Genomic DNA, 12,448 nt, shown 5'->3' on the forward strand with positions numbered 1-12,448 from the left:
TGTGCGAAACTCATGGAGTGACTGATGATTAAAACCAAGGCACTATAGAAGGGCAATATTTTGAGCCCAGATGATAATCAACGTGCAGTGTCATATGATGGTCACTCTTTTTCATATATAAGATTCAATTTAAGTAGTTTTATATAGATATTCAATTCATCTTGATATTTAGTGAGATTGTGTTTATTTGTGGATTTTCATTATTCTTACACTTTGTGGGTTATAGAATGTTGTTAGGTATTTGTTACCTGCATTGGCCACTGATGGAAATAGGATACTGGGCTTTGATAGTCCTTTGGTGTGACCCAATATGGCAATCTTAAGTTCTTAGGAAAGCAATTCCTACACAGTAAGATATCCCACAAAAAGCTGTGCTTTCTGCAACTCCGCATAATAATGGTTTATGGACTTTTCCTCCAGGAACTTGTCCAAACCTTTTTTAAATGCAGCTACAATAACAGCTTTTATCACATCCTCTGGCAATGGATTTCAGAACTTAATTATGCATTGAATTAAACAAAATATTTTCTTTTATTAGTTTTAAATGTACAACTTGGTAACTTCATTGTGTGTCCCCTAGCCTTTGTACTTTTTGAAAGAGTAAACAACCGATTCATATTTACTCATTCTAATCCCCTCATTATTTTGTAGACTTCTGTCATATCTCTTCTCCATACCTGCTTTTTAACTTATTTATATATGACCTGGAAATGGGAACAAATTTTGACAATGACACAAAATTGTTCAAAGTTGTTAACTCAGGAGGATTGTAAGAAATTGCAAGAAGACCATGGAAAACTTTGAGACTGGGCATGAAAAAGGAAAATGAAATTTAGTGTGGACAAATGCAAATGCACTTAGGGAAGAGTAACCCAGATTATAGCTTCACAATGCAAGATTCCACATTAAGGAAAAAGATCTAGGCGTCATCATTGATTACACGTTGAAATCTGCTCAGTGTGCAGCAGCAGCCAAGAAAGCAAATAGAATGCTAGGGATTATTAGGAAAGGAAAGGAGAATAAAACAGAGAATATCATAATGCATCTATATCGCTCCATGGTGCGACCTCATTTTAAGGTGAATTTTAAGACTCACGCGCGGGTGCATGTGTGCATGCATTTATCGGCTTGCACATATGGATGCAGCGATTTTATAACATACATGCATATACGTGCGTATAGTTGTGTGCATGTTATAAAATCAGCTATACACGCGTACATGTGCGCATGATTTTATATTGACGCACATATGTGCACACACGTCGCCTTGATCATGGAAGTGGGGGGATTTTAGTAGATATGTGCGCCGACGCAATTACCTGTTTCCCCGGTTCATTCCCAGTTTGCCCCAGTAAAGGAGAGGACTTCTTAAACCCCTTTGCTAACTTGCCTCCCTTTTACCCCAGTTAGCTCTGACCTTTAAAAACCCCGCTGACTAGTCTAGCTTTTAAAATTTTGTTACTTACACGCTGTCCATAGCAGAAGTAAAGCTGCGTGGTAGGGGACCCCTGCACACACTTGTGTGTGTAAAGACTTAACACACAGACTTCATATTACAGACCCGGCCTGCCTCTTTTTTGAACTTTATGATTTGTGCACGTACCAGGAAATACTCGTGTATTTGCATGTTTTTTTAAAATCCATGTGGCGTGCACCAGGCCAAGTCACATGCAGATCTCCCAGCTTTGGCGCATGTAGGACTTTTAAAATCGACCAGTTTGAGTATTGGGTGCAGTTCTGGTCACCACATCTCAAAAAAGATGTAGCAAAATTAGAAAAGGTACAGAGAAGGGCAACAAAAATGATAAAGGGGATGGAACATTCCCCTGTGAGGAAAAGCTAAAGAGGTTAGATTGGAATGGGTGAATACAAATCGGTTGTTTACTCTTTCAAAAAGTGCAAAGACCAAGTAGTACAAAAAATATTTTTTGCTCAAAGCATAATTAAATTCTGGGATTCGTTGTCAGAGGATGGGTGAAAGCTGATAGTGTAGCTGAGTGGAAATCCAATGCTTATCCCTGGGATAAGCAGCATGGCTTCTATCAACCTTTGAGATCCTGCCAGGTACTTGTGACCTGGATTGGCCACTGTTAGAAACAGGATATTGGGCTTGATGCACCTTTGGTTTAACCCAATATGGTAAATCTTATGTTCTTATGGTCTCTTTTTCTGGATGATTATTTTTCTCTGCCACATAAACATAAATTACCTGAAAATCTTCAGTTTTCTCTCAAGGACTTTCACATCATATGATACTGTCTCTAGTTGATCATCTCTAATTCTTTTTTTTTTCCGCCATTGCCTGCTTGTTTCCTAATTTTCCTATTGTTTTCTTCTTCCTTCTTCATTTTGCTCTTGTTTTCTTTGCCTTTTTTTCCATCACTTTTCCTGTCCCCTTAATTCCAGCCCCTTCCTCAGTCCTTTCCTGTACCCCCTCCTGTTTCTCTTCACCTTCCCCTTTCTGCTTCCTTTCTTTATATTCCCTGCCACCTTTTCCAAACTATCTCCATCCCTTTCCTAAAATTCCTGACTGATTCTGGCTAGTTTTTGTGTCCCTTCACTCTCTTCCTCTGTCCCCCTCTCTCCCTAGATCCAGTGTCATTGTTAGATGCCCTAACCTAACTGTACTGCGCTACGGTAATTTTACCTCAATCCCTAATGGATTGGTGGCTTAAATCACACCTGCAGACCTCTGCTTGGAAGCCATCACTGCTGGAGGAGGCTGGCAAAAGGCATGGAGGCACTAATTACACGTCAATAGGCATTTTGTGTGCCTGCCTTATAGGCATAGAAATATAGAACAGATAAAGAGCAAACAAGCCATCCAGTCTGCCTATCTAAATCTCCTGCTCGGCTGTATAGTTCTTTTCACTCTCTTAGAGGACATTTATGCTTGTCTCATGCTCTCTTGAATTCTAATACTGTCCTCATCTCCACCACCTCCACTGGGAGACTATTCCATGCATCCACCACCTTTTCTGTAAAGAAATATTTCCTTAGATTACTTCTGAATCTACTCCTTTTCACCCTCATCCCATGTCTACAGCTTCCTTTCTGTTGAAAGAGGCCTGCCTCTTGTGCATTTATTCTGTGGAGATATTTAAATATTTCTATCATATCTCTCTTTCGTCGTGTTGATATCTTTGTCTGTCCCCATATTCTTTATTATGAAGATCATTGACCATTTTAGTAACTGACCTCTGGACTACCTCCGTTGGGTTTCTAACCTTTTGAAGGTGCAGTCTCTAGAATTGTAAACCGTATTGCTCTCTTTGTGCACCCAAGCATCCTTCTAGCACTTGCCACCATCTTCTCCACCTCTTTGGCCACTTTAAGGTCATCAGATATGATCGCTCTAGGATTCTGCTCCTGTTCTGTGCACAGAAGAACTTCACTCCGTATACGGCACTGCTCCATTTTTCAACCCAAATGCTTGGCCCTGCATTTTTTAGCACTAAATTTTAGCTACCACGGGAGCCATTTTGGAAAATGGCATCAACTTGCCCAGAGCTGGGGGATGCTCTGGGCCACCACTGCACCACCAGTGAGTTTTCTAAACATATTGGGGGGGGGGGCAGTGTCCCCCCTCAGACTACCAGGACCTACTTTCTAGGCAAGGGAGGACACTAGACCCCAGGGATTATGGTTTCTTTTTGGAGGGAGCCAGGGGGTGGGAGAGATTAAATGGGGAGGGGTCTTTGTTTGGGGCAGGGGGGTATTTTCTGCATAGGGGAATGGTTTGAGAAGGGGGTGAGGCATTGCTGTGTGCCATTTAATTCTCTTGTTTTAACATTTTTGGGCCCATGCTGCCTCAAGAGGCAATGGGGGAGATGGTTAGGGCTCTCGCTAGACCCCTGGGGGGATTTCTTTCGTGCCGGGAGGATCAGTCTTATGCCACTTTGAGACCTACTGGGGACATTGGGATGTGCGTCAAATTCATTAAAATAATAGAGCTGATTTTCTTCTAATTCAGGCATGTTATTTTATTTGCATTGTATTGCGTGCAGTAGGCAATTTTATGCATGAAAAGTAGCTAATTTCAATACGGGGTGGAATTTCATAATATTGTCACAATATGGGTATATCGCGTGTTATAGCCTTATCGTGGCTTAGTAAATATAGACGGTAACTTACAGCCGCGTGGGCGTACATGTACGCACATATGCCAGCTCGTGCTAATGGATGTGGCCATTTTATAATATATGCATATGTATGCGCGTATTTTATAAAATCGGCAGTACGCGAGTACAGGTACATGCAATTTTATATGAACGTGCGCATGTGCGCGCAAGTGTTGCCTGTACCGCGTAAGTGGGGGAATTTTGCTAGGCACGCTTGCCGACGCAAATACCTGTTTCCCCGGTTCATTCCCAGTTCGCCCTGGTAAAAGGAGAGGACTTCTTAACCCCCCCCCAACTAGATAATCCTCTCTTTTACCCTAATAGCGCTGACCCTTCAAACCCCAATGACTAGCCCTGATTTTTTAATTTTAAAACTTACACGCCAGCCATAGAAGAAATAAGGTTACACAGTAGGGGACTCGCGCGAAAATACTTATGCGCAGACCAGTTACAGACCCGGCCTGCCCATGTCCCGCCCTCACCCCACCCCTTTTTTGCCTTTTCGATTTGTGCGCGTACTGGGAAATATGCGCGTACTCTGGCGCTTCTTAAAATCCGTGCGGCGTGCACTGGCCCGAGACACACACATCTCCCGGCTTCGGCACGCGTAAGGCTTTTAAATCTGCCTGATAGGCCTTCGTTTTTCTGAGGTCCGGGACCATGTCACCTTGATTGCACTGTAGGTCATTAAGCTGTGAGGAGATTAATGATATACATTGCTCTCTTGATTAAATGAAATTTACTCCAGTGGTACCAAGTCAGCTCTTTTAGATAATTCAGTTTCCGGTTAAAACCAATGGAGTCCTTCAGATATCTGTTGTTGCTGCGAGTTTTGTTTGAGTCCTGGGGCAATATTAACGTTACCGTCTTCAAAAGCTGCTCCTACTCAGTTGCTTATTAATCTTCAGTAAACCCTGGTGTTGCTATGTTGATTTGGAAAGGAGTAGCAGCCTGCTGGTTAGAGCTGCAGGCTGACAACCATGGAAGCCAGAATTTAAATCTCACTGATACTCCTTGAGAACTGCATCGTCCATTGCCTCAGGTACAAACTGAGAGGCCAGTTTGCTAACGGTTTTATCCTATTCTGTGTCTGTGGTAAAAACACTTAGTAAATGAGGCTCTTAGATTGTAAGCTCTCTGGGTATAGGGAAATATCTAAAGTACCTGAATGTAATTTACCTTGAGCTACCCATGAAAAGGCAGGAGCTAAATTTAAATAAAATAAATACAAATTTGTATCAGAATACCATGCAGACATCACACTGATACATGAAAAGCAGAAACTACTGAAGTATGAATTTGGGGACAACTTTTTTTTTTTTTAATTAATGGTATGGCAATAATAAATAACCCCAAAAAGATTCTTTACTCAAAATTAAGCAACAAATGCTTGTTGGGAGGAAAAAGATCTCAGAAGTGTATTGATGCTTCACCGTATATGTAGGCGGTAGAGGCATTTGAGGATGTGCAATCACCAGTCTGAAAAACCTCCATCCAACCAATTCCTTATTTGAAAGTAAGCAGTAAGGACATTAACGGGGAATTTAAAATCCCCGGCGCGTGTCAACATCGGGAGATATGCATGTGGCCAGGCTGAGCGCATTTTCAGAGCGGCCCGCACGTATCTCCCGGTTCGCATGGAAGTGCCGGGCTTTTATAAAAGGGCAGGGGCCAGCCAGGATAGCGGCCATTATGCACTGTGCAGGTGCAGCGTGCACCGGCAGCCAGCCAGCGCTGCTTCTGGGAGCAAGTACGTTTTAAAACAAAAATTCGGGTAGATAGGTGGGGTTGAGGAGGAGAGGGGAAAAAGGAAGGAAAGGTAGGGGGTTAAGGAAATTCCGCTCCCAGTCCGCTCCCAGTCCGTTCCTGGAAGCGTTTATTAAAACTCCCCCCCCCCCGCCCGCTTGTGTGCACAGGTCTGTATGCGTGTTTCGATATAAAATCGGGCGCGCATGTGGGTATCGGACTTTATAACATGCGTGCGACAACGCATGTGCACGCGCCGGGAACCCTGCGCACATGGACACCCGCGCGGCCCTTTTAAAATTTATCCCAAGTGCTGGATAAGCAAAAATATGTTTTTCAATGAAGAGCTGGTTAAATGGAGGTTTTTCATTTTGAGTGAAGAATCGTTTTTGGGTTATTGGCTATACTTTATTTAGATTTTTTATTTATATTTTTATTTTCTGCTTTCCGGCACTTCAAAGTGGATTATATTCAGGTACTGTAGGTATTTCCCTAATTTTGTAAAAGGGGCAATGGGAGGGTAAAGTGACTTGCCCAAGGTCACTAGGAGCGACAGTGGGACATGAACCCTGGTTACCCTGAGTCCTAGCCCACAGCTTAAACCACGAGACGGCTGCTCCTCGCTCTCTCTCGTGTTTCTTCACTTGCCTGTTTCAATTTGATTTATGGCAGTAGTAAAACCAAATGCACATCTTTTGTTCCAAAAAGGGTGGAAATAAAAATAATATATAGTGAGAAGAAAAATGAGCAGAGGCATTGGAATAAAACAAGAAAGAAAAGGCCAAAGACCAAGCAAGTTGGTAATTTGAGAAGTTCAGCCATATATATATATAATTTAACTCCTAAGGGGGAAATTTTGAAAGGGGTTTTGCGCATATCAGTTTCATATCCGCATGCATGGGCATGCACTCGCCTACATGCTATTTTATAACATTGAGAGTATGTGCCTATTTTCCCTATTGCATGTACATTTTATAGTTGGAAAAAGGGATGGGGCTCAGACGTTCGTGCAGAAGTTGCTATTTTTTGTAAGAGATAGACGCATGTTCATTGCCAACTTTATTTGTATACTTAATATACCTGCTATTTGACTCGTACAAGTGAAATCAGACTTGTCTGTTGTCTGCAGTGGGAAGTCTGGATGAACTGGCAGAGGTATTGGCAAACTTGCAATTTCAAGTACACGCGCAAGTTTAGCATTTTCAAAACGGTGTATGTGCTAAAAAAAAAAAAAATACCTAGCTCCACATATATATATATATCAGGATTATTATGCATACCTGGTTTTTTTTGCACCTAAAATATACGTGCGTATATTTTAAAATTAGGTAAAGAAAGTAAGCGCTTTCTTGAATTGGAACTGTTCATGCATGCTGAAGCATGCCCGCGTACTCTCAGAACAGAACTGCACAGTATTTCATAAACTGCGCAGCTCATGATTTGTGCAGCGCAGTGGTTCCCAAACCTGTCCTGGAGGAACCCCAGCGTATTCAGGGCGGATAACCTCCAGGACCGGTTTGGAAACTTCTGGTACAGTGCATACCAGATGTACACAGCACTGTGTAGAGACACATAATTGAGACTCTGTGTTGTTCCTAGGAAGGATTTTTTTTCTTTATTTTCTTTCTTTCTTTTTTTTTTTTGCTGACACACTTACACTTAATGCCCTATTTCCAGTCTGACATCTCAAGCGTACAGCCTGAGGCACCTGACGATATCGATATGACTTCTGGTCAAAAGGTAAAAAAAAAAATAATAAATACATTATAACATTTAATTTTAAAAAACATCACAGTGTCTTCAGAAAGTGTGCATTCGTCTGCAAAACTTTCCAGTCTTTTTGTGCATGACTAATGATTCGAACTAGGCTTCTTTCGGATTCTTTTCGGTTTTGCTCTCTCTGCGTAACCGTGTGTCGCTCACAACTCGGGGGAGGGGGGGATGTTGTTGCTCTCTCTGTGTGCCTGGGTCAGCTATCTGCGCTCCTGTGCTTCCACACTGCGCACACTAACGGGGCTGTCTTGGGCTGCAGTCTCTCTGCTCTCACCATGAAGCACAATGGCTTGATCTGTGAGCTTTAACAATAACAAAAAACGCAAAGAGCAAATGTTGCGAACCTGTCAAGACTTAACAGTATAAATACAAAAGGTGTCGCCAAACAACCTTATATCATTATCCCCGTTTGCCAAATCAATTATGTTTCTCGAACTAATATTTTAGCAAAGTCCAACAAACGGATAAAATGTTTTGAGAGAAAACAGGACTGCATCAGCAAGCCATTGTCGACGTGCTCAGGGAAACCTCACCGAGCCGTCCGGTCTTTTCAATCATTTGCAGCCTGTTTCACACTCTCCGGTGTTGCTTGAATTTATATGTTAGTATGTGCAACTTGTTATATTCACATCATACTTTCTAGTAAACTAGTCCAGCAGTGCAATAGCCTCAAGCACTATTCTCTAGCAGGATAAGTAATTATTGTCCTTTCAATGTCGCAAGATGTACTCCGTTAGACATAGATGACTTAAGTACAAATATGTTAAATGCTGACTCGACAGCGGCCATGTTTTCATTAAGATAAAATTGACTCCTGAAGAAGCAGCCGTAAGGCTGCGAAACACGGCCGCTGTCGAGTCAGCATTTAACATATTTGTACTTAAGTCATCTATGTCTAACGGAGTACATCATGCGACATTGAAAGGACAATAATTACTTATCCTGCTAGAGAATAGTGCTTGAGGCTATTGCACTGCTGGACTAGTTTACTAGAAAGTATGATGTGAATATAACAAGTTGCACATACTAACATATAAATTCAAGCAACACCGGAGGGTGTGAAACAGGCTGCAAATGATTGAAAAGACCGGACGGCTCGGTGAGGTTTCCCTGAGCACGTCGACAATGGCTTGCTGATGCAGTCCTGTTTTCTCTCAAAAAATTGTATCCGTTTGTTGGACTTTGCTAAAATATTAGTTCGAGAAACATGATTGATTTGTGAAACGGGGATAATGATATAAGGTTGTTCGGCGACACCTTTTGTATTTATACTACTTGATCTGTGAGCTAACAGAACCTGTTCATTGATGTCTGGCAGTGGTGATCTTTGCCTCTTTTTTTGTGGCACAGGTTGGTTTCTGTCATCTTGACTCTTTTAATTTAGCTAGTTCTGTTTCAGTGCTCTTATTACTGTTGTCCATCTAGTTCTGGCCTTGTTGGGATCCTTGCGATGTGTCACTACCAAACACTGCTTTTCTGTTTGGAGGGCACTGACATGGCAGCTCAGTTCATGCACAGCCTGTAATCTCTCCACTTAGCTCATATTACTATTATGATTTTTTTTTTTTTTAAACAAATAGAAGAAATATATGCTCAGGAACAAAAGTGCTTAAAAATAGCCTAGAGGGAGATTCATAGAGTAGTTGGGTCTCTCTAGAGTTTCATACTGTAACCAAGGATGGACCCAACGGAACCAAATCCTGCCTCTGGGCAAAAACAGAACATCTCTGAACAGTCATGTTGCTCTTTTTCTCCTCATCTGTCTGATCTCCGCTTCCTGCCTTCCTGAGTGTTGTCAGCCATTTAGCCACCACTGATTTTCTTGCTGCTAACTGCCGAAAAGTGCAGCTGTGATGTTGCAAATGTGTGTGTTTCAGTGGTTAATGTGGTTAACGCTGTACCATCTTGGGACAATGATCCCCTTGAAATGCATACCTGAATCAAGAGTAAACCTGGTAGAAAATGTGCATTGGTACAGTCAGGATTTCTTTTGGAAGGAAGGAGGAGACCTGTATGTACCTGAGAATGAAATATGATGATGTAGGGGAAAGAAGTTGCTGGAAGAGATCATTTATGCTCTTTTAAGGGAGTAGTCCTACATTTATGCCAAAAAAATGAAGGCATTTTGGAGCCATTATATGTGATTGATTGGCTCTCAGTTCATTGTCAGTTTTGTTTGTGACCTTGCATTGTAGGTACCAGGCTATTTTTTTTTTTTTAAGATTTTAACAGAGGGAAAACCTCTTATTTTGTTTCATTCTCTTCCGCCTAAATATTCCCCCACTCCAGTGCATTTCAGTGAGAAATTAAGACACCCATCTTATTTTCTTAAATCTACCTGGTAAGAGCCATCGGACATCTGCATGTATGGGGATAGCATGCATCCTTCCTCCTGACGGGTTTTGTCCACCGATTTGAATGTAACCACATGAGCTTCTTATTTGCAAACAGCTTTTGGGGATTTTTAAATAAAAGAAAATATTTTTTAGTGTACATTTAGATTAAATGGAGCATAGACCTTCTTCCCCCCTCCAGCCAAAACTTATAGCATTAGTTATCTCATGTACATCTGGTTACTTCTGAGAAAAAATAGATGTCTGCTTTCAGGATAATGAAGCAAGGCTCCTTCACTCAATACTTTTCTCTTATTATTTTGCAAGAAACCTGCCCGTTACCGAAGGGCCATCAGCTATGACAGTAAAGAGTATTACATGCGCTTGGCATCAATAAACCCTGCCGTGTTTCAAGATACGATCGAAGAGACTTCAGAAGGGGAGACCACTCACCAAGAGCTGGAGCATGGCGAGGATACCATAGCTAGAGTCAAAGGTTGGTATGACCTTCCATCGCTGAGTAATCTGCGTGCAAACTGGACTTTCTTTTCCAAAGAGGTCCCTTGTTGTATGCCGCCAAGGATAGAGGTGCAGGAAGTCCCCACTTTTCTGTTGGTTAGACATACATCTTAAATGCTTACGTTCAGTGTTGCGGGGAAGGGGAAGACACTTTAGCTATGATAACCGATATGCCGACAAAGAAAATGAAAAAAGGAAATCTGAAAAAAGATCACCATCAGATAACTAAAAGAGAAGGACTGATGAGAAGCGCATTACGGAGGGGTTGGGAAGTCAAGGGGTTCTGATAAGAAAACTGGGAGAGCAAAGTTGAATGGATAATTCTTGATTACTGTAACTCCAATCCACATAGGGACACTTTCAGTCAGCCCTGGCTTCTCCGCTCCCAGCTCCAGGTATTCCGGTATTTGTAGCACTACATTTTGTATTGACAAGGGAGGATAAATCCTGGAATCCAAAGGAAGGGAAGTTTACACACTAGAAACGAGTCCAAAGCATTTCTGAGAGATTAGAGTTGGCTGGGGAGTATGCCAGTGCTATCAGATTCCTAAAACTTCTCATAACACTGTTTGAGTCAGATTTTATTCTTTTTTTGGGTGGGTAGAAGAGGGACTTTCCCCGGTTTATTTGCACCCCCCCCAGCAGTCTTTGCTGCTCCTCTTTCCCCGGATGATATGCTTGGGCAGCTCAGGGGACCTTCGCCATCCTATGGGCTGGAGGTGTGCGCTTTCACTTTTTTTTTTTGGTAACTTTTTATAACAACAACAAACTCCACAGAGGTAATTATAACATTAATTAAAGAAACTTAAAAAGAGATTATACCTCAGTGCTGCTTGTTGGCCATCAGAGCCACCAAAAGTAATGATATCCATTTTACCTCCCACCTTTCCTGGGCCTGACAGATGTGAGGTTCAAAATCAGATCCCCTGTATAGCAGCTCACAGTGCTACAACTTGAGCCATTAGGCCAGCTTGGGTCTTGTTTTTTTGGGTTTTTTTTACTGTATAGGCAGAGACCCAAATTTGTTGGAGACTTCTGCTGTTAATTTAATTAGGGGAAGGTCCATTTTTCATTTGCTGCTGTGGCTACCTCCCATAGGCCGCCTCACCTGCAAACGTGGTGTCTTTCTTCCTCCTGCCCCACTGTCTCCTCCCAGTTGATCCCAGGGCCTCTCTTCTCCCCAGCTAGCAAGATGAGCGTGAACTTTCAGTGTCACAATATGAACCACAGTGCCAGTAGGACTCTATGACACTGTGGAGCGCTGTGTGGTTCAAACTGAGAAACTGAAGTCGGCCAGTAGAGGAGGCAGACGCAGTTACAGAAGTGTGCTCTCCTCCTGCCAGCTTGGGAGGGGAGAGGGAGAGAGGGGGAAGGAAGCCTGGGAATCAGTTTTTGGGGAGATGAGTGGGAAGAGAGAGTGAGAGATTGAGGGAAGAAGAGGGAGAGAGGTCTCGTGCTCAAGCTGTTTTTTGTGTGTTCTCTCATGGTTTTTCGGGACCACAATAAAATCATGTCCCTGAATATAATGCATAGGTGAAAATAAAAGTTTTAAATTAATTTTTTTTATTATCACAGAACAATGGAGTTTAAAGGAGTAACTGAGTGATGTGCTCGGTGACCTGGTTAAATTAATAAAATCAGGAATGTTTTTGGAATTTAGGTTTATAGGCTGGCCATTGACTGCGTATCATATGGCAGTGTACTGGAGCTATCATAAAGAATTTAAAATCTAGAACAGTAAGTAAAGAAAAAAAATTAGAAGAATGAATTACAAGCAATGACAGATGCAAAGTATCTTAAGTGACCAGTATGTGTAAAATTATTGAATTAGAACATATGTATCACAAGCTACTGTCCTAGGCCTTTAGTTAATATGTATCTGAAAATCACAGTAGATGTAGATCTATATTAAACTATGATGTTTTGACCTATTGTATGAATGTTACTTTTGTAAAC

The 12,448-nt window shown here is 41.9% G+C and overlaps 1 protein-coding gene across 1 annotated transcript in view; it reads left to right on the forward strand.

Moving 5' to 3' along the window:
- The window catches only part of WDFY3 (WD repeat and FYVE domain containing 3), a 616,621-nt gene that overhangs the window by 483,119 nt on the left and 121,054 nt on the right, over positions 1 to 12,448 (forward strand). The window contains 2 exon segments of the mRNA XM_029599364.1: positions 7,545 to 7,607; positions 10,301 to 10,469. Of these exon segments, the coding sequence (XP_029455224.1) occupies positions 7,545 to 7,607; positions 10,301 to 10,469 (232 nt within the window).

Source organism: Rhinatrema bivittatum, chromosome 1 (assembly GCF_901001135.1).
Source record: "Rhinatrema bivittatum chromosome 1, aRhiBiv1.1, whole genome shotgun sequence".
NCBI lineage: Eukaryota > Metazoa > Chordata > Amphibia > Gymnophiona > Rhinatrematidae > Rhinatrema > Rhinatrema bivittatum.